Source organism: Scomber japonicus, chromosome 9 (assembly GCF_027409825.1).
Source record: "Scomber japonicus isolate fScoJap1 chromosome 9, fScoJap1.pri, whole genome shotgun sequence".
Lineage (NCBI taxonomy): Eukaryota > Metazoa > Chordata > Actinopteri > Scombriformes > Scombridae > Scomber > Scomber japonicus.
Window position 1 is genome coordinate 15,551,197 of NC_070586.1, and position 23,078 is coordinate 15,574,274.

Consider the following 23,078-nt stretch of genomic DNA (forward strand, 5'->3'; position numbering starts at 1 on the left):
CAGCACAGTGGGAAGGCACAGCATGACCCAGCACTACTGTGTAATCTTAGTCACATGCTGCGTACAGCAAACAGGGCCAGGAATCCATTTCTGCGACCCAGTTCACTTCCCTGTGCCTTTGCCCTGTCTGGCCCAGCCTGGCCCGACTGGCTGCCAGGTGATCCTTTGCTCTATATCCATTTACTGTAAGAAAGTGCAGCTGAAAGGAGCTACTCTGAAAGGCTGAAAATCATGTTTTCCCTAAGAGCCTGTGGCAGTCAGTGCATTTATATACAGTACCTATACAAAGTATTCACACCATTAGATGTTTTTTTATTGTTTTTATAAATAATAAACTTTTTAAAAGAAGAATTTACAAAAAAAAACTCTTTAATGTCAAAGTAAAAATAGATTTCTACAAAGTAATGTCAGTTAATTAAAAATATATAATGTAAAATAAGTGATTGCATGAATACCCCCCCCTTTAAAAGTGACTGACCTAATTCAATAAAGGTCCAGCCAATTATTGCAAGTAGTCTCACAAATGGTGAAATGGAGATCACCTGAGTGCAATGAATGTTTCTCAAGTGATGAAGACAACTGTCTGAATGCCCAGTCACTGGTTAATCAGGATTCCTGCTACAATTACACCATGAAGACAAAAGAACATTCCAAGAAAAGGTGATTGAAAAGTAGAAGTGAGGGGATGGACACAACAGCATTTCCAAGTCACTGAACATCCCCTGGAGTTCAGTTAAATCCATCATTAAGAAATGGAACTTGGCACATGTGTCAATCTGCCTAGAGTAAGCCGTCCTCACACACTGAGTGACTGTGCATGAAGGAGACTGGTGAGGGAGGCCACCAACACACCTGTGACTACTCTGATGGAGTTAAAAGCTTCAGCAGCTCAAGTCTGCGAGACTCTGTATACAATAACTGTTGCTTCATGGATTAGTGGCAAAGAGAAAGCCACTGTTGAACATAACTCCGATTAAATCTTGACTAGAGTTCACCTAAAGGCATGTGGGAGACTCCAAGGACAACTGGAAGAAGGTTCTTGGGTCTGATGAGACCAAATTGGAGCTTTTAGGGATCAGACTAGACGCTGCACGTCACCACAAATACAACCATGATCCAATTTATAAAAGCAATAAAAAGGGGAAAACATCCAAGGGAGTCAATACTTTTTCACGATGAACATCCCCGGTTTGAGTCCTGGCCAGCGGACCTTTCTGCATGTCACCCCCCCCCCCCCCCCCCCTCTCTCTCTCGTAATTTCCTGTCTCTCTGCTTTCAAATAAAAAGGCGTCTATGCCAGACAAAATCTTTAAAAACAAACACAAACAAAACAACATACCATACTTATTTCCTCCTCTCAGAAAAATGGGGAAGGACAACTTTTAAAATCAAGTCAACCATTTAAATTGAGCTGTTAATGATTTTCAAAAAAGACACCATGTAATACCAACAATTACAGTAAAAAGGGGAAGCCTAACAAAACACACAGAAGTACAAGGTCTTGGATGTGACTGAATGAAATAAATACGTAAAATAGAGGATATATTTGTCAAAATAAATGTCTCATGCACTGAATCTGTGTGACTAAATTATTGGTCTTTAAGCATGATTAATTGCTTTTTCCGACACTAATTATTTTAATGAAATTGGTCCTCCATTTTGGGAGATCTTCAACTGGCAGCCACATTTTTCATCTCCTCATTTGTTGCTAAGGGTGGACGGTGATTTTGAAGAGCAACAACCAAACCAGCATCTAACAGGGCCAAAGTGATATTATAAGATATGTTTATATGCTGTTTTAATGTGCTGCAGCTGAGCACCTAATTAACTATCTAGCTGCTCACTGATGACATTAGCGGTTCATTTCCCCCCCGGTGAACGTTTGTTTGGTGGCTCGTTAACAAGCTGAGGTAGAGGACAAGAAGTGCACTCATGTTTATAAGTAAGCAAGTTTTGATGCTGTGGGCATAGACTATTTTTTCATTCACTATCATATTTAAAGGATTATGGTATCATGCCTAATATTGCACTTTAATTTAACAACAGAGTATTAAATATATTTTATAATATTTTATTGTTTAGCTTGAATGCTGTTTTAATTTAACACAACAGGCAAAAACTATTTAACACTTAAAATGGAAAGAAAAGTTATATTTGCCCTCCATCTTTTTTTGCGGACCCAAAATATGGTCTGTTCCATCACTCAAAACCACGATGTGACCCAAACCCTGAGTTTTGTGATCCGTTGCACCCCTAGTTGCTAAAGAGGAATACTCTTTGCATCTCATTTTTTGCTGGATCAAAACAATTCCATATCGTTTTTTTGTTGTAAAAATGTCCGCCTCCAAAGACCGGTTCTAATTAATTTTCTCTCTCCTCTTGTACTTGTACATATCAAATGCAAACCTTGTGGCATCTCTGTTTTGAATATACCAAATCAGGAATCTGGACGTTTGGAGGACTGGAGCCTCAACAGTCCAACCTACTCAGCTGCCACTCAACCACTCAGGATTTGTGAAGAGGATCTCTGCTAGCACAAAAGACCAGCTAAACACCAAGCCCAGACAGGCTGTGAAATTTCTTTCTGCTTCAAATGAGCCACCCTCCTCCCACAGTAAAAAAAAAAAAAAAAAGTTAATTAAAAAAGATAAAAAGATCAGTCAAAACAATGTAGAAAACTGGTGTTGGCCCACCTGAAAAGCCATCACTAACACATGCTAGACAAGGTTCTCCACATTTAAAGATCACCCTAGAAATCCTTGTCTCCACCCAGCTCAATTTTCTCACATCTGCAGAGCTATAGCATCGATGGCGCAAATGAAACACCATTCCTTCATTAAACTCATGTACTGGTGACAGAGACACAACGTTTACCCAGAGATGAAACCTGTCTACGTACTGGCATGTGTCCAGATGCCAAGAAACAGGATTCCACCGTTATCTGAACTTTGAGCATACTTCACTCTTCACTTGTTCGATGTTCGGCTTCATTTCCACAGCTCGCACGACAGCTTGGATCTGACAATGAATCAACAGTCACAAAATGACTAAAAGAAATGTGAATGGTTGCTCCACCACCTAGCTCTCCCACAGTGGGTAACATTTAAGACTCATTGTTGACTGCAGTGACTGGCCTACACTATCTATGCGCTTACCATCAAATATCGCTGATTGACTTTGTGAATAAAGTGTAGAGCGTGAAGCAGAATTCACTGAAGCTGAGTTTTAAAAATAACCGCTGGTCGAGAGGGGCTGGCACCAAACATCGGTCTTGCACTCCAGCCACAAGACAAGACACAATTTACAAGTCTGAGTCCTATCCAAACTGTACAGGTGCAATGTGTATTATTGGCTTGTAATATTGTGGTTGTGTGAACACAGATTGTACTGTCATGACATAGTTTACAGATGCTCAAATACAATCACACAAAGCCCAGCAAACTGAAATGGAAGAAGAGGCTCACTCGTGCATAGGACTTGACACAAAAGTACCTACGCTGAAAAACTGATTTTATTGCCTGCCAAAAGAGAAAATTATACATTAAAAAAAAGAAAATTCTGCATAGAAAACCAAACATGAAACAAAGCTGAGCAATATGTAATAATTATTGTCATTTATTGGTTTTGAAGGCTGTATTACAGTAGAATGATGTCATTTCATGAACTTACAAAACTGATCAATAGGAGGTATTTGGTTAAAAAAAAAAAAAAAAAAAAAAAAAAGATTATTTTGATTTTGACCACACAGATCAGCCCTAACCTGACAATAATAACAGCAATAATAATAATCCTACTGTTCACACTGCCAAAATGACAAACACCAAGCACTTAAATAGTCAGAACCATCCTGCAGTGATCTGATCGCCATTCTTCAGTTTTCTCTGTCCTCCAGAGTTTCCTGTTAAGATAAACAACTGAGGTCCTTGAACTTGACTCACAAAACAGCTTATGATACCGAAACGCAGGAAAGACTCTGTGGAAGCTCTAGAAAAGCAAGAGTATAACGTTCCTGCAGATACCTAAAACTCTGACTCTCCAAAGTCAATAACTGTATGTGGGTACACGACTTGCCAGAACTGCTGCTGAGTAAACAGAGTAAAGAGGTCAAAACTCAAAATCCAGTATGTCCAGGTATCAAAAAGGTATTCCTTAAGAGCAACGTCTGTATTTTTTGTTATCTTCATGAGTCAGGGTGAATTTTATTTTCTACTCCGTAACCCTTTGCACAGTGACTTGAGGAATTATTTACATCTGATTTGTTTAAGCTGTCTGAAGGTGATATGTTGAGTTCACTTTTTAAATGTGAAGGGGGGGGGATTTACAGAAAATGCAGCAGCTATGACAGAAAACACAATATCCAGCACAACAGGACACAACTGTACATTATGATCTTCTTTTAATGCATTTCTGTCATTTCTTTCTTTCTTCTTCTTTCATACACATTTATTACATATCTGTCCATCCTGGGAGATGGATCACTCCTCTGTCGTAATCACCCTAGGGGGTCGTTCTCATGGGAAATGCCGAGGTCGAAGATTCTCCAACATAATGTAGCCTCTTACATCATTGCATTATCATATAGTACACAGTATATGCGCAATAACATTTGACTTTTAACTACTGTATGTGACAATTGTGGTTGAAGTCTTTTTTTGGTAATGATCTCAACCCTGCATCACATGACCACTGAATGGTAGTGATCACAGCCCTGGTTAATACTGAGTCATTTTAAGTCTTACTATAGTGGGCTCAACTCCACACTCTCCATCAACATTACACAGTCGCTTAAATACTATGTACATCTAAACTTACCTTTTTAGTCATGTGTGTTTGCCTCTGAGACAAACACACATATTGTAGAGTAGTCTCACACTATCTCTCTCTCTCTCTCTCTCTCTCTCTCTCTCTCTCACACACACACACACACACACACACACACACACACACACACACACACACACACACACACACACACCTGCCTAGCTCCGTTTCCAGGACAACCCCATCATCAGGAGCCAATAAATCCTAATGGCCAAATAAGCACTACTGTCCCAGATAGTGCTGCCTGGTAGCTGCAGCCTCTCACCAGCTGTATCTTTTATGGCCTTATTAATTCAAATGTTACATGATGTTACAGGACAGTGCCTCAGGGTGATGCATGCTTGGCCTTCCTACACTGTGTTTTTTGTGTCTTAGAGTCACAATAAGGTCCCTCATATCTAAACCTTGAAGCACGTAGTCTACACGACATGAGAGATAACTAATGAGAAGGTGGAATATTTCCCTCAAGGATTTGAGGTGCTTAAAAATGAGGGTAAAGGTAAAAGGATGGAGGAGATTAAAGATGCCTAACTGGGCCCTTGTCTTATCGCGGTCACACTTCAGAGAAAACATTGACATCTTCCCCCTTTTTTATTATATCCAGCTTGAGCCTCGGCTGCTACGACATATCGAGGTAATTTGCAGGCGGGATTCTCTCAAATGTAACCTTATGGCTCCCTCAGCAGCCACATGTATGCTACAGGCTGTGTCATGGGGATTAAAAATGGCACGTTTTGTACTCACCTGCCTGATGAAAGAGAAGACGGAGCCCCACTTCCCTCGTCGGCTAGCGTCGAGTCCTTTTGGCTCGTCCCCGTAGTTTGTGTTGTCGGAGCGGAGCGGGAGGGCGAAGACAACCGGAGGTAAAAGCCCCAACACTCACCGAGACACAACAAAAGAGATGAGAGAGAGAGATGAGAGCGTCCTCAAGCACCGGTTTCCTCCAAGACAAGCTCCGTCTCAGCGACAAAACTGGTTTTTTAAAGATCTGCCAGACCAGTGGAGAGGATTTCGCCTTTCATAAAGCCACGGGGTTGACGTTGGTCGCCACCACGCATGCGTACATCCACCTGTGACGTAAACGTGCATACCCCCGCCCCGCCTTAGAACGTCGTGTCAGCCAATCAGAGGCGGAGGAGTAGTGACGCACCCCTCTCCTCTCCTCCTCTCAGATCTCCTGCCTGCAACACTGCTTTTTTTTTTTAGTATTGACAGTCTTTTCTTGCATAAGCTGCAAGTGCTCTGTTGCCTAACAGCACATTTTCTGTCTTATAAAATATATAATTGGGGATCCTTCTGCTCATCTTTGCTGTCCCTGTAGGCTGATGTACTCCACCACACTGCCACCTGAAGGCTGCTTGTTTGCACTGCCTTTATTGGCCTATATTCACATATCTTTGGACAGTAGAGATATCTTTGTATAACCTAGTGGGCAATGTTGGGTAACAGGACATGCAAAATATATAGGAGCACACACTAAAAAGTGAGATTTTGAGAGTAAAGTAATTTTTTAAATATATACTTTGGACATTTTGGATATACTACTAGCCTACTTCAGTTCAAGTGTGCAATATAAGTATATGGGGAAATGAAGTTTTTTGTGTCCATGTGGTTTAATCAAATTTAAAGGGGTTAAAATTTGAAAATAAATGTATGACTAATTGGATCTAAACCAAATCATCCTCACAGCACAGAAATGTCCTCACAAAACTGGTTTTCAACTAAAGTTTGCACAACTATCTTTGCTAGGACATTGCATTGACTTCCATTCATTGTGGACAGCCTAACCCAAACCTTAACCTAACTTCAATTCACACTTTACCTTTATCTTTAACCAGGACCTCAGAAATTATGTTATACCTCATTAGGACCAGGCTTTTTTTCCCATGAAGACTACTGGTCCCCAGTTGTCAGGGACCACAAGAGGTAACAAAAACATACACACACACACGCGCACACACACACACACACACACACACACACACACACACACACATACACACACACACACAAACACACACACACTTACACACACACACAAACATACACACACACACACACACACACACACACACACACACACACACACAGGGAATGGGAAGGGAAACACCAGAAACACTAGAGATAAAGTGGAATCAAATGATTTTATTCAACATTTAGTAGGTTTTGATCTTTGTGGTAGTTCTGGGTTTCTATGTTACCTTTAAATATGCCAGTAAGACACCATAAAAGACTTCGAACACACACATTTATCTTCTTACCATGAGATGATTTTGCTTGTAGGTTTCTCGTTGTACAGATGAGGTGAATAAATGTTTGAGTATGTTATGTAAATCTATGTATCTAGAGCGGCCTTGCGTAAAAGTAGCTTAACGTAGGCCAAACAAAATTATTCATATGAATTCAAAATATCAAAACAATAAACGGTAATAAAAATAAACTAAGAAAAACTGTTTCTCTGTAGCTTCTCTTTCCTTTGTCACGCCAGGTTCAGTTAACCTCTGTTGCACTGCATGTATGCTGTCACTGGCTGGTATCAATCTCAGCCAATCGACTACAGCTGAAATGCCCAACAGTGGCTATTGGAAGAGAGCAGATAATTACAGTGCCATTAAACAGGATGTCCAGTCCATCTTCTGGGTGTGACTGATACACATTTAGCCCAATTATAAGGCATGGCACTGCATTCATTCCTTATATTGGTGAACAGCCTCACCCACCTGCTGTTACAACAGATCTTTGCTTTGTCTTTGTGTCCAGGTCTTTCTCTATGAATGTATCTGTAACTATTGTATATGTACATACTGTAATTCTATTCATTAAAACATAAATACGTTTATGTATTGACTTTAAGTTTTGACAAAGGTTTTATTTATTTTTTTTATTTACCAGATGACATATGCTGATGTCTCAGGGGCTGCAGGTCAACACTCATTATAAAGGGTTACACCATTTATCTGACTGAAGCATGTGGCACTTTAGGTATTTGTGCACTTTTGTGTGAAACATATTATTATGCTGTAAGTGTGGGTATGTGTGAGTTGGTATGCCGTGGTTAACCCAATGTGTATTGTTAAGGATTATAGATAGCATTTAAGACTATGTGTGTGTGTGATGTGATTAATAATGACAGATCACGCTGTAAGCTGCATGGATTTTATGATATTCCTCAGCCAGAAAAGAGGTTAACAATAAACTGTGGAAGTTCACTCAAAGAGGGAAAGACTATTTACGTATAGTGAATGTTTACACTTTAATTTGTTGGGTAAGTGTTTGCTCTTTGAGGGAGCTCTGGCAGAATCTGTGCAGTGAGAGTAACTAATCCCTCAGAAAAAGAAAAAAAAGAGTATTAGATCTTACAAGACTCAAACAGGAAACGCTGTGTACATGTGTGTCTCAACACATATGTAAGGAAGTTGGGGTTGTGGCGTGAGCTGCAGCAGTAATGGTTGTAATGAGGGTACCAGTAGAATGATATTAGGCTGATGAATGAGCCACTGATGAATGAAGCAGTAATTCAAGTGTGACTTCAGTTCCCCTCCAGACCTAACCCAATGCTCAATTTAAACACTAAAAGGTTGAATTATTATCCTATTATTTATAGCCAAAGCTAATAAATAAAGGATGCTCATATAAACGTATTGCAGATATATCAATGTCTGTATTATACAGAAATTTAGTTCCAGTTCCAGTTTAACTAAACTAAACTATATTGATATTGTCATATATGTTAGCTGATAAATTACATGAAATAGAAGTACTGAAATACCAAAAGATGTTTCACCAAGTGACAAGTTTAGTGTTCAACTGTTGAATAGCTTGCCAAGTACATTTCCGGGTCACAATTGTTTAAAGAAACTAATTTAAGGGAACCTTATCAAAAATGTTTATGTTATTGTGTTAAGAAAACTAGTCAGGTTATAATTGTAATAGTGGCAATACTTTAGAAGTAAAAAATCCTCAGTTTTAGTCTCAGACAGAAAACACAGCAAAGATCAAATGAGTAACAACTAAAGATGTGTGCTGTCTTAACTCTTTACAAACACAAAAAAACTCATAAAAAAACAAATTTTGTTTTTGTGTCCCTGTTTATCTGCTGATGAATGTCACACTTCTAAGTTCTCTGTGTGTTCGCTCTTTTTTTTATCACGTGAATGCCTGAATGCATGAGGGAAACGTAGTGAAAGGACACATTAAAAGAGAAGTCGCAGCTGTCGACAGCATCTTTTAATTAACCGACATCACAAAGGTCCTACTGTACTGTACATAATACTGTGGCATAGAGTCAGCATGCTCGTAGATACTGAAGAACCTAGATAAAGCCTTAATTCAGCCTATGAACACACTTTAAACAGTCCCTTTATTTATTCACAGTACTATACAGATACACATTGTTATCTGACCTGTTAGGGATAATCTTCCACCCTCCATAATACAAAATAAAGCAATATTTGAACAATCCACTTAAATTCTGTGAAGAATTGTTACTAAACATGATGTTTAATCAATAACTGTAACACAGAGATCTCTTAAACAAATATTCAGATGGCTATTTCTTGTCCTACTCTGTCACCCAGTGCAGCACAGATGAGACCAATACAACGTAGGATATGTAACTATTAACTATACATATATACATACACACTGCTTTCCATCAGTGGTGTATCAGGTGTAGGTATCTACAGTGCCTTTATTTCAGGCGCATATAATACATAGTCATAAAATCGTAGTGCAAGCTAATTCCACATCACATATTTGATGACAAACATGCTTTAGTTCATTTTCTTTTTTTTTGTGTCAATGCATTTTCTTTTTGTGTGGTGCTCTTCGTTCATCCAGTGCTCTAAAAACTCTTGAAGAAACAGCAGGTCTGTGTTTTTGTAGTGTGTGCATGAGTGTGAATGTGTATGGAAGTGAAACAGTGTGTGTATTAGGAGTTAAAGCTAGTATCCTTGTTTGCTTATGTCAGTGGATTATGACCATCTTCACTCCTCATGTCCCATGTTGTTTGTTGATCCATTTTGGAGCACAAGGAGCTCTTCTGTTGCTCCACTGAGGACATAAAAACACACTGGAAAGACGGGAATTTTACCCCGGGAAGCTCATCTTCTGCCTGTAGTAGTCCTTTGAATCCAGAAGCATTTGCAGGGTGCAGCTAAAGGAGCGCAGCAAGAAATAGAAAAAAAACGTCTAGTTCCTGTATCTTTACAGTACCAACATAATGTGCCAGTATGTCATGTTTTAGGTTGGAGTTTGATGTGTTAGTGTGGTGCATGAGTGTGCTGTGTTGGTGTGTGTGACGTGTGCTGAGAAAAATAACAACAGAAAATATCCTGATTCCTTAAATCACATTCTCAAACAGCTGCATGGAGTTCATGATGTTCTCGTCCTGGAAAAAAGAAGAAAAGAGAGAAGTCTATAAAAGATTGTTTTTTTTCTTTCTTCTTTTTTTTTTTTTACAAGTTTAGACATGACATTTGATTTAATCAATTCGCAACAGTGACAATGTAGTGTAAATGACATTTTCTTTTTTGTAGATCATCTTCTGTTACTGATGCTTATTTGGCTGATAGGTGTAATTTAACTGCTGGTAACTCTATACAAGGGGTTTCCAAACTTTTTCATGTCAAGGAACCCCACAATAGATGCACAATAACCTCTATTTGAGAGGATTTTGTCCGTGCATTTTTTTATTGTTAGGTTTAAAGATAAAAAAAGTCTTCATAATCGATCAATGTTCAAACTAGGATCACTATAGCCGAAATGGACAACTTTATTTGTTTAATTGTTCTTCCAACCTCCAAAAAAATGGCATAAAAGTTCAAATATTCTATTCCCTCTTTTGCTGGGGACACCCTTACAATCCTGTCAAGGACCCCTGTTGGTCCCCGGACCTCAGTTTGAAAACCATTGCTCTGTACAATATTTTACAATGTAAAATCTCCTCATTTGTGTGTGAACAACTTAACAGTGTCGACCCTGCCTGTAGCGTTAGGAACTGCTTAGGTTGGCGGAGTATTACGTTTGCTGTTGGTCATTAAAGTGGTCCAAAGTTAACCTGAAGAAACAGAAGTTGAAATGCAGTAACTAGTCAGCATTAACTGCACAGTGTTATAATAGTTTCTGCATTTCTTTACCCTGTCTGTACTTGTCAGAGTAGTTCTGAGTGCAGAAAAGATAGTTTGGATTGAACAAGTTGATAACCTGTCAAAGAATAAGGTTGATTTGTTTTGTCAAAAATTTCAAATGTGAATATTATTTTTTATCTGTAAATCTCTTTAGTTATTATTACAATTAAAACAATTAATGTTAAATTTTGTCAATTCTCCTTATGGATAAGCTGAAATGTCTTCATTTTTCTCCATTGTAGAGTGTTGGAATAGCTGAAAAGTAGTAGTAGTAGAGTTATTGTTTGAGTTTGGGTAAGAAGATTGTGATTATAAATAAGATCATAGATGAATTAGACTGAATATTTACTGTGAGTCAGAACTCCACTGGTGTTTACAGGGCAACCAAACACAACATGAGTGAACTCACACAATTTAATTTCAGCCAGCGGGTGAAATCAGGGAAAAACCCTGTTAATAACAAGTCTTCTTGTAAATTATGATTTTTACAATTACAATTAAGTGCCAAAAAGCCAAATTTTGCCTCATTATATCCAACACTTTTCTAATTTTCCTAATTGACAATGTTTTCTTCCCCAACTGCAATTTTGGCTACACCCAACATGACATAAAACCTTCCACCAGAGCTCATAAATATCAAATAACATTTTACAGCTTTTGGAGCTATAAAACATGTTTTTTCCTCACCTACAGTGCAGGAGAAAGTTGAGGCTGAAGCTACAGAAACATCAGATTGAACAACAGAGGTGAGGATATATGATGATTCGGTGTATGGCTAAAATCCCAAGAAAGCTAATTCATGTATCCCTAATATGAAATGTAATTTTTCATATTCTATTCATATGTATAATTCATGTATTTTAATTCACATATAATTCATGGTTTATTTTGTAGTAAGTATAAAAAATCTTAGTTTTGCGATTTAGATATCTAATCTACACCTCTTCTGAGTAGATAAGGAATAAATATTTACATATTTGGGATGAGCTTCTCTGTTAAATATCTCAGAGAAATTATGTTGTCAATTTAAATAACATAAATCAAAGAGCTCAAATTGCTATATAATACGGATCAAACACTGAACATGACTGTATCAATGATAAAATATTACATGTCTGTGATTGAACAAAAGAGGTTTTAAATTAATGCAGTCATACAATTCACCATCAAATAATTATTATTAATCGTGTTTTGCAATATGTGCAGAATTTAAAGTCTGAGATGTTTTTTTCACCTGTTTGTCAGCATGTTGCAGCCAAATTAGATTTGTACTGTCATTCACCTTCATGTCTGCTGGTTTGGTTCATGTCCAGTAAGCTCTAACTACTGTATGTGACTTTGCGGTGAAGGTGATAAACGTTGATAATTAGAGGTTGGGTTCTGACGCTACAGACTAGACAAACCGGCTTCCTTGTCGACGACTAACAATTGTGTGGGATTAACATCATTTTACTTTTACTCTATGTCCTCCTGTCCATTCTGTGTTTGTTTGTATGACATAATTCTCAAAAGAGAGATTTAAAAAGACAATACATTTGAATTTGATTATATATATATATATATATTTATATTTAAAGGCATTATGCTTCTGACTTAATACATAGACTGTTGACTTTGTCTGTACTGTCTAGACAGTTTCTACTAATTGTATATTAGATTGTATATTGTACACACTGTTTATATTTTGTATAATGTATGATGACTGAATAAAAAGTACAACTACTACTAAGAAATATTACTACATAGGGAACTGATAATAAGGCATAGAATCAGAGCCTTGTCATGTCACCAGAGCGTAAAATTGAAGAACGATCGTACGAGCTTGTGCTCAGACAGGAAATTGATCTTGTTTCGAAATGATTGTCCTCCTGATAGTATTTGCGTAACCACAGAGTGATCATGTGACTTAGAAGTGTTGATGGGAAACAGAAAAGATGATAACAGGATTAAAGGTTAAGTCAGTTTTTAAATACTATGAGAGGAGGGGTCTGGATATGATTGAAGAAGACAACGGGAAAGCGAGGGAAGTATTTCTGGAAAATGTGAGTGATGCTTTACTGTACGTGTGAATGTGAATAATCTGTCAGTGCCTGATTAAACATTGACATCACATCATGTTGTCATTTACACTGTTTCTGTTGATGAGTAACTATGAATTAACGTTTGTACATGTGACACTTATCAGTTTGTGAACTCATGAGTCACCTTCTGACAGGTCTCGATGAACTCCTCAATGGTCACTACACCATCTCGGTTTTTGTCCATTTTCTGTAGGAAAAAGATAGAAGATAGAAAGCAGAGAGAGAGAGATGACTCATAAGTGAGAGCAGGTTGTTTTGAAGAGGAATAATTGTGGGCTTGTAGCACAGTGTGTTTGTATATTTCTTATTTTCATGGATTCACAACCTGGAAGAACTTCTCCACGTGTTCAGAGGGAGCCTCGTCTCGCACACATGGATAGGTGTATCTCCCCATCATGTCATAGATTGACTTCATAATCGCCAGCATCTCCTGAATAGAAGAGGATATACGGCACGTGAAAGAGTTAATCCCACCATTAACCATTTTTCCACCAGTAACAAACAATAAACTGAATGAAACTACGAACACCAAACTGGATGTGCATATACCATCTGAAATATACCTCTTTGGTGATATAGCCATCTTTATTAATGTCATAGAGGTTAAAGGCCCAGTTGAGCTTCTCAGTGACCGAGCCTCTGAGCAACACAGACAGGCCGATGACAAAGTCCTCAAAGCGGATCGAGCCATTTCTGTCTATGTCAAACGCGTTGAACAGGAAGTGAGCATAAGTGGTCGCATCTGTGTGACGAGGAGGACAAAAGTAGTCAGGTTCATAGATTTAATGTACTTTGTTAAAGCATATAGAAAAAGAAAAGTTAGACAAAAGAAAGGAGGAGAAGTTGTTTTAATGTCTAACCTCCTTGGGGAAAGAACTGAGAATAGATGGTCTTGAATGTCTCCTCATCAACCAACCCACTGGGACACTCCTGCCCAAGAGAAGAGAAAAAAGAGGGTTGTATACTGAAATAACTTGAGTCTATATAAAGCATACTGATGGCGGCAAAGCGATTAAGACTCTCAGTTCTCCTAGAGATGCAGCAGCAGCAGCTGGACAGACATACGTTCTTAAAGCCTCTGTAGAGGGACTGAAGCTCCTTCCTGGTGAACTTGGTCTGAGCCTGCAGCTGGTCCAGCCCCTCCGGCTGGTGACGCACTGTCGACAGCTCCAAATCGCTGTCGCTGCTGTCTGTGGGAGAAAGAGAGAGAGAGACAGAAAGAGAAAGGGATGGATAGACAGACAGGAAGAGAGAAAAAAGAGAGAAAGGATGCAGAGAGGGATAGATGAGGAGAAAAACAGGGAGGATGGGGGCAGACATTGAGTGTGTGGATGCAGGCCGACATTCAAGGAGGGGTTGGATGCACACATTCAAGAGGGAAAGCATTGGTAGGGAGAACATGCGAGTTTAAGAGAGAGAATTAGGGAAAAACTGTGAGGGCAGGCCTAAGAGGGGGTTAAAAAGAAGTGGAGGCACTTTCTTTATGGCGGAAATGTCACTAAACTACTATCTTTTTGTGTTTGCTTTCAAAAAATCCACAGCAGAAAATCTGAATTTGAGAAATTCAGTTGAAAGCAGTTTTTTCATCAGAGTGAATCACAATGCACATTTACATAAGTGTTGCTGCACTGTTGGTTACCAGTTCACACACACTAAGAGAAAGCACTGTAAGATTGGGAAAAAGGAAAACTTTCAAAAAAGAAAAAAGGGAGTTTTCTGGAAAATCAGAATTCAGTTGGGTTTCTACCATTACCATACTCACCATCTTTAGACAGAGAGAACAGAGGAGGAGGAAGAGGAGGGGTGTTGACACCAAGATGGGAGTGAAAAAGGAGTAAATGGAGAACAGTGAGAGAGCGATAGTAAGAGGAAGAAAAACAAAACAAAAAAAACAAGTCAGATCAGACACTGAGAGATTTATATGAAGAGCGCCGAGCGGTCCGGAGGAAAAGACTCAAGTTATATTCTGATTAAACATCCAGCAGAGCAGTGAAATATAATATGCTGTGAAACATAAACCAGAACCACTGTGAAGGGAACTCAAAGTGGGACGAATCGTTCCTTTATGGTTCACTTCAAACAATGAGACCTGCACATACTGTAGTTCAGCAGGAGGCGACCTCTGACCTCTCGCGAGAGCCACAGATGAACACTCCCGGAGAGAAAACAGGACCAAAAATCTAAAGAACTATAATCTTGTTATATAATCTATAGTCATCATCGTGGCTCAAATCCAAACAAACATTTGATCTCAACAGTATTTTACACTTGAGCTTGAGCATTAAAGTTCAGTCTTGACCTTGAAAAAAAAAAACCTTTCTCATTTTTCCCACAGTTAAGGTTTGTTTCCCAGTGAGGTACCCATTCCCAATCTTTACAATAAATACTTAGATCATCATTTATTTATCATTTTCTCTAAGATAAATTGTTTCTATCTCGTTCTCCTCTGTCATCCACTGTACCTACATGTAAGTAAAAGTAGCAACCGGTAAGCATTTTATTGGTACTTGATTCATGCAATAAAATCATAATGTAAATTGTAGCCTGTATTACAAATTGTAACCAAAATTCTCAACTCAAGTTCCAGTTCAAAGTGTGCAGATTGCTCCCTTGTGCTAATGAGTACAAAACTTTTTTTTTTTAAAAGCTTGTATGTGGGCTTAAAATCTACTGTTCCTTTGCTTGCTTAATGGTGAAAACATTTGGGGCGTGTCTCTCTAATGATTTGTCAAGGATTAAAAATGCAATCATCATGTCATAATAATATAAATAACATCATTTATCTTGGACTCTCCTGCTAGTGTCTTAACTTATATTATATTTCTAATTAAAAGCAAAGTTTCCTACAGTTTCATATTGCTACTTACTCCAGGACTACATGGTTTTAGACATATAAAAAGATATATAAGTAAATAAATAAATAATCTCATTAAAACAAACACTGCGTAAATCCATCTCTCAATACTTTCAGCCCACTAATTCCTACCGAAGACAAAAATCTTTTATTACAAAGATCATTTTTAGAAAAAGCCTCAGTAATTTTCTAAAACAACAGAGCATCTGTAGCAAATGTTACTCAAAAAAGAGTAAGTAGTGCATTTTGTTGGGGATTATTATTTCAGAGTTATTGCAAGTGGATATTCATGGCAGTAGGAAGGTGTGTGTATATAGTATCAACTAAAAATACAATACTTAATGTGATGAAGAATCATGTTGCATGACACCCAATTTATTGATGTGTTTGAATTTTTTGGGACAACAATGAAGGTCTATGGTGCAGAGAAATATCAGGTTTTGGATACACTGATAATCCTTGTTAGTAGAGTCAATTCCTTATTGGTTTTGGTCTTTTATGAAAGATTTTCCAGAAAACAAAAAGAAAAAATTAGCAGATTTATCCTTGTGTGAAGTATTTTGGGGACCAAAAGTATCATTTGCTTAAGTATAATGAAACAACCCGACACATTTTCTGTCATTAACAGAAGTTAAATACATTTTTTTTAAATCACAACAGCATTTAAATTGATTCAAAAGATTCAACAATTTAATCCCATATGAACTGAAAATGATTTATACTGGATCTACGCTGACTGGGATCAAACAATATATAAAATTATTCCCAAGTGACTTGTAATAAAAACTTTGACTCTGGCCTCCTCACTCCAGGACATGTCATCCCCCCTCCATGTCTCCTCTTCCTCCTCCTCCTCACCCCTCTCCCAGGTTGTCTCACCAGTCTCTGTGATGTCGATCAGGCCCAGCAGGTGCATCAGTTTGAGGAACATGATCACCAGGCAGACGATGCCAACCGTCTGCAGTCCCTCCGTCTCCCACCTCACACTCATCTTCTCCTCTTCTCCTATTGTTTCCTCCACGGCTCCTTCTTTTTGTTTTCCCCTTTAGATGACTGCTACATTCTCATATTTCCCTAACTGTTACACTTTCTCTGCACTTTTCTATCAATCCATCTCTATAATTTTCTTCTGCTTCTTCTTCTTCTCTTCTTCTTCTTCTGTTTCTCTTCCTACCTCTGAAACAGTGTCACTCACTCATCACTCTCTTTCTGTCAGATTTGTTTTCTTCCTTGCCGCTTTTGTTACTCTATTTAGCTCTCTCTCCTTCTGCTTCCCCCCCCACCCTGCTCTTCCCTGCACTAATGGATCTCGTCAGGACCTCTTTCAGGATATTCTTCACTACCAGGAGCAGGATCTGATGGTCCAACCCTTTTTATTAAGGCCAGATTATTAATGTAAAAATACTTCCAAAAAGAGAAAGAGCAAAAGAAAAAAAAATCCCCTAAAAAATCTGGACCACCATGTTAATCCATGACAAATCCAATCAGAGGAAAAGCAAGCTCGGATACTCTCACATCATCACATGTGGAGTTTTTTTTTAGCACAAGCATGCAGTTGGTTTGGGATTCCTTCAATTGATATTCTTCCTCTAATTGGAGGCAAAAATGTAAAAAAAATGTAATTTATCCAGACATGAAATGTATCACAAAATCCTCCACTGACTGAATGGCTGATGCTCTGCATTCTCCTCTATATCCCTCCTGCACCTCATATCTTAGTTTGTGCTAATTAACCCGTGAACTCCTGAAGAACTACAGAAATGCTGCATTTTTATCAATTTCATCAACAACTACATAAAACATTGTAAGTACATGAAGACACTGCATATCAAAGCTTTAAATGGAAAATACTTACAAACATTTAAACTATTTTTTGTTAAATGTGACATATATAAAACTAATTTGCCTTTAAGGAAGCAGAGAGGGTGGTGACACAAAGGTCAACAGGTGTCCTGAATCCCATTTTCCCAGTCAGCTCTGTGATCCAGTTTCTAATTGTTCCCCCGTCTCTCCTGGGGTACGTAACACAGATTTAAAACCCACATTAACTCAGTGGAGTCTTGTCACACACTCAGTGAACATGTGCTCCCCCAGGCTCTGTGACACTTGTTCAAAACCCATCTCATTGTCTCAGAAACATTTTGAAGTGATTGCTGCTGCCCTCTAGTGGACACTAAAGAGATGACAGGAGAGGAGACATTTTCCCCAACACGTGAAAATGAAGATAATGTGGGGAGGTTACTTAAAGGACATGTGCACAGTTTCTCAAGTCTGTCCTAAAACAACAGTCAGGTGCCCATAAAAACACTGAATGAGGTTTTCCTCGCTGTAATAATTTCTCTTGTTCATACTGACTGTTTAAAGATTGACTTCAGATGTGCTTTTAATGTAAGTGATGGGGATCAAAATCCACAGTGTCCACACATAATTTTGTGCAAAGATGCATTTAAAAGTTAATCTGAAGGTTATATGAGGCTCCAGCACTCTGAGTTAATCATTTCAAGTGGATATCTGCCATATTTACAGTCTTTTTAGTATCAAATTCACTCTTTGTATTTCCTCAGTGTTTCCCTGTTGACAAACTTTTAAATGCAATTTTGTACAAGAGGGTTGTGGATTTTGGCCTCCATCACTTACAGTACATTGTAGGTGTTGTGAGGTATGAACAGGAGGAATGATTACAGCATGAAAAGGCAATTTAAATATTCATTTGGGCACCTGAATATTGATTTAAGACAGATGTTCACAGTTTTTCTAATCAGTCTTAAGAAAATACTCAGGTCTCTGTATATAGTTATTAATCATTGTGATTTTTTAGCTGTCTATTTTGGGCATGATGAGATCCCTTCCCTTCAGATGTAGGTGATGGAGACGAAACTGAGAATCACAGTCTCAAATTTCAGAAAATATCAATCAAACTTATTCAAGTTAAGTGAGTTTCTTTTAAAGTTTTTGTGCTTTTAGTACAGTATTCCCACTTGGAGTTACTATCCCTCCACTATCAGCAAGGAAACAAAAACTTTAGAAGATCTCCACTTCATACAACTAACTGAAACACAGAATGTGGATTTTGTCCCTGATCACTTATCAGTTGCTTTAAGAAGGGACCATGATGGCCTGTATGGACAGAAGAAACAGTATCCAGAAACTCCTTCAATGTACATGTGGGTGTGTGAGTATTGTTGAGGCAGGGTGCAGACCGGTGTGAGCATTAAAATCAAAACATCACACAACTCATCTTGCGGTTATAGTATTATGTACTATGTATAGGGATTTTGTGTATATTGTATTTCTATTGTTTGTTCACATATAATGAATTAGTGAAATGTATAAGGGAAACTGAAGTGACACCACCTTGAAGAAAGCAAGACGGTGCATAAAGAGAATAAGTGTGAAACTACCATTTAAGGTAGTATTTGACTTTTTTTTAAAACAGCTTTTAACTTTTTTAATTATAGAAAATTAACAGATGGATGAATGTTTCTATTATTTTGTATTTTTTCATAAGTACACAATATAAATAATCTGTGCAGAGCTGCAACGATTAGTCAATGAACTGATCAAATGAAAATTAATCAGCAGCTGTTCTAGATATCGTTCTACATTTTGGATATCGCAATGTATCCTGACACAAGTGTTGTCTTTTCCTGGTTTTAAATGCTGCATTAGAGTAAAATGATGTAATTTTCTGAACTAACCAGACTGCTATTGTAGCTATTAGTTGTCTTTGTCAACTTAGTCATTATATCCACATTACTGATACCTATTTATCAGAAATCTCATTGTGTAAATATTTTATGGAAGCATCTCTAATCATGCCTACAAAACTGTGAAAAGGGAACACAAATAAAGAAATAAACACACAAAACTACTAATTACCATCCCATCTCTCTACAGTATATTGATGTTACTCGCTACTAAAATATCTGACACGAGACTCAAATGTGGAGTAAAAATACCAGATACTGGTATCAGAGAGCCTCAGAATAGGGCTCAAATTGCTCCAAAGACAAGGCTGCCTCTTTTGCATCGATGTCCTCCCAAAATAGGACCGAGCTGGACTGAACCCAAAATCGACATCAGAGTAGAGGACCAGTCTGAAACAACAATCAAAAAGGCCAGTGGATTTGTTTTATATGTGGGTGGTCAGCCTCAGAGACCTGCAGACCAACACAAACACGCACAAGGAGCATTACAGAGTACATTTTTTTTGAGAAGCAACATTAATCCAACTTTTCTTGAGTGCTGATGATATAAATAATGCAACAAACAAACCTTATTGGTTTGTTGATTAATAAAAGACTTCTAATCTACTGCAGGAAACTGGTGTAAAAAGTCATATCAGAAATTGATTGATTGGATCCATCCATTTTCTTCACCTCTTGCCCTCTAGAGAGCTAGTCTAGAGGGTCATGGGGGAGCTGGTCTCGAGGGTCGCAGGTGAGCTGGGGGCCAATGAAGAGGTGGGGCACACCCTGGACATGTCACAAGGTCAATCACAGGGCTCACATATATAGAGATGGGCACTCACATTCACACCTATAGGCAATTTAGAGTCACCAATTAACCTAACCTGCATGTTTTTGGTCTGTGAGGCGACAGTGCTTACCATCATACCACCATACCGCTTCTCAAAAAGAATGCTAAAGAAAAAATGTTCTGGCATTTAAAAAAAAAATAGTATGATGTAAAAAGGAGGAGAGAAAGAGGGGGTGTCATGCAACAAAGGTCTTGAGCTGGATTTAAACCTGAGAAGTTGCAGTTACAAACAGACCACTGATCATCTCTCTGACTTGTGGCATTTAAAAGCAATATGAGAATGCAAATTTACCTCTAAAGTGTATTTAACAGCAAACTGGGCCTTAACCAAGATTTAGAGTCTAATTTTCCTGAGGAGAATTTCATCTATTGAAGATTTTTTTTCACTCTAGTAACCAAATTTTAAAAAAGTCACATCACAAAGTGTCACATTTTTAATATTACAGTGTTTCCTCATCTCTTACTCTCTATAACTTGGTGTATTAACTAAACATCCAAAAATATAACACTATCTACCAAAAGACAGACCCACTTCCCAAACTTATAAACACCATTCCCCTGTTGATGTGCTCTTTTAGAAAGCACTGGCATTTGATATAATTAACTTAAGTCATCACAGCTGGATAACAGGACCGTGGTTCAGTTTACTTGTTTGAAGCAATATATCCATAAAGATCTCCAGCACAGTAAATGATTCTGTGATTTCTTGTACAAACTGTTTTTTTCTTTGATTTTATTGATAATTCAATGGAAATGATTTTATTGTATTCTAGGTTCTTTATTAGTTGCATATTTTCACATCACATTTACTTTTTTGCTCTATTTCAGTTTATTTTACTACAGTATAATGAGGAATTTAAACTTTTGAAAATATATACATATATCTTTATATTGTTTTCATTATATAAGCACCATAATTCATTGCAGTAGGTTTTGGGTTTTTTTTAGGTTTTGTATCGATCTCACCGGTGTGTAATAGTCACTTTTTAGTGTTTGTATTATTTGGGATGTCTGAAAGACAAAGTGTTTTTTATTGGTTTAGATGTAAACTTACATTGTTTTGAGCTGAGAGTTTGGTTTTGACATGGACGTTGAAGGTGAGTGAGCAGTTATGCATTAGTATTTAGAGTTTTGTAAAATGGAGAATAATTTCAAGAAATGAGTCTTAACAATCATGAAAAAGTGTAATTTAACAGTTTAACTACATTTGTGTCTGCTATACCTGTACATTATAATCTAAAATGTTGTTTGAAAGCCCAGGTTTTAAAGCCAAGGTGTGTAAGGTGTTTGTGATCACAAGTCAAAGTTTACAGACTAGCAAACTGTTAATGAGCACCAGACGGACAGGAAACAGCACAAAATGACTAGTCACAAAGTGACCACGGATCTGCATCAGCACAACTGAGAGCATCTCAATAACAATGGTGATGATCAGAATACGAGTATTTATAGCTGGGCTGCTATTTGGGAACTATTTATATCCAACAGCACAACATCTCATCTTTTCTGAAAAGTCATATTTCCTTGCACATAGGCATTTGAGGCGAAAGATACCTTCAACTCATATCTGCTGCCCATTGATTAAACACAGTGAGGGTGATGAGATGCACAAGTAGACGAGAAAATTACACCACTGTTAGTCAATTAGTCCCACTGGGAGATGATGAAATAATGAAGTGGCAGAAAAAAGGATGGAGACACATGATGAGAATTTTGGAGGCTACTGAGAGAAAGCAAGTGTCCTTCAGGGTCCTGGAGGAGTACTCCAGTCTCCATATTTAGGCGGCCTCAAAGAAAGCCTGTTCGATACTGCATGTATAATTGATGCGAAGTAATGCTAAACCGGGGTGTGGGCCCAGCCTCTCTGGATCACACAGTGGGAGGAGGAGGGGGCCGATACTTGTGGAACTGAAGATTGAAGAGATTGAGAGGAGTGATGAATAATGAAAGGACATTACTGCTGTTTTTGTTGAATTTATTACTTATAACGCCGAGGCATATGAGAAGCACTAATGTGCCTGCTGGAGCCTTCCTGCTGTAATTGTCTTGGCACACTGACTGCAGGGCACTCTAACTGGCTGGCCTTCAGCCCAAAACGCTAATCAAAGGGAACTGCATCATTCAAAGAGCAGTATCTGATGTCTCTTTTACAGTCCCAAATGTACACGGTCTATTGACCCATCAAGGTTTTATGGTATATCCATGAGTAGGCAAAATAAACATCCCATTAACCTTTTTTCACTCTAACGTCGTACAGTCAGATATACATACGTCACTGTATATTTTGCTGCACAAGTTTACCGTTAATGAGGAGACAGAGAAAAAGGCCTGTGGCCACACTTTAATCAGGGACTTTGTGATTTTATGTTGTCAACACTTTGGCCACCAGGACTTTTTATTCTTTTATAGTGTCTATATTTTATGTTATATATATTATATTATTGGATTAATATTACTGAAATGTCTGTTTTTGTGAAGCTGTTCTATTATTGTTTGTTTTTGTTGTCTTGAACTGTAACTTGCTCTACTTTTATTGCTGCCCATGTCATAATTAATTTTCCTTACATCATAATTATCGTTTTAGACTTGTTCTTGACTTTAGGCAACCACTTTCACACCTCACCAGGGATTATAGATGAAAATTCACCTCCTACA

At 38.0% G+C, this 23,078-nt stretch overlaps 2 protein-coding genes across 4 annotated transcripts in view; both read right to left on the bottom strand.

Moving 5' to 3' along the window:
• Window positions 1–5,827, bottom strand: part of slc23a2 (solute carrier family 23 member 2) — a 39,916-nt gene extending 34,089 nt beyond the window's left edge. For both annotated transcript variants that reach the window (XM_053324588.1, XM_053324589.1), the window contains exon 1: window positions 5,566–5,827. The gene's annotated coding sequence lies outside the window, so the exon portion shown is untranslated. The remainder of the gene's footprint in view (window positions 1–5,565) is intronic.
• Window positions 5,828–10,162: 4,335 nt separating this feature from the next.
• Window positions 10,163–23,078, bottom strand: part of LOC128364096 (calsenilin-like) — a 13,851-nt gene continuing 935 nt past the window's right edge. Inside the window, exons 1-7 of one of the 2 annotated variants that reach the window (XM_053324590.1) lie at window positions 16,764–16,875; window positions 14,096–14,220; window positions 13,891–13,960; window positions 13,594–13,772; window positions 13,356–13,460; window positions 13,155–13,217; window positions 10,163–10,210 (exon numbers count right to left, since the gene is read on the bottom strand). In XM_053324590.1, the coding sequence (XP_053180565.1) occupies window positions 10,163–10,210; window positions 13,155–13,217; window positions 13,356–13,460; window positions 13,594–13,772; window positions 13,891–13,960; window positions 14,096–14,220; window positions 16,764–16,875 (702 nt within the window). Of the gene's footprint in view, window positions 10,211–13,154; window positions 13,218–13,355; window positions 13,461–13,593; window positions 13,773–13,890; window positions 13,961–14,095; window positions 14,221–16,763; window positions 16,876–23,078 lie in introns of those variants that run through there. The other variant, XM_053324591.1, reaches the window with a different exon arrangement.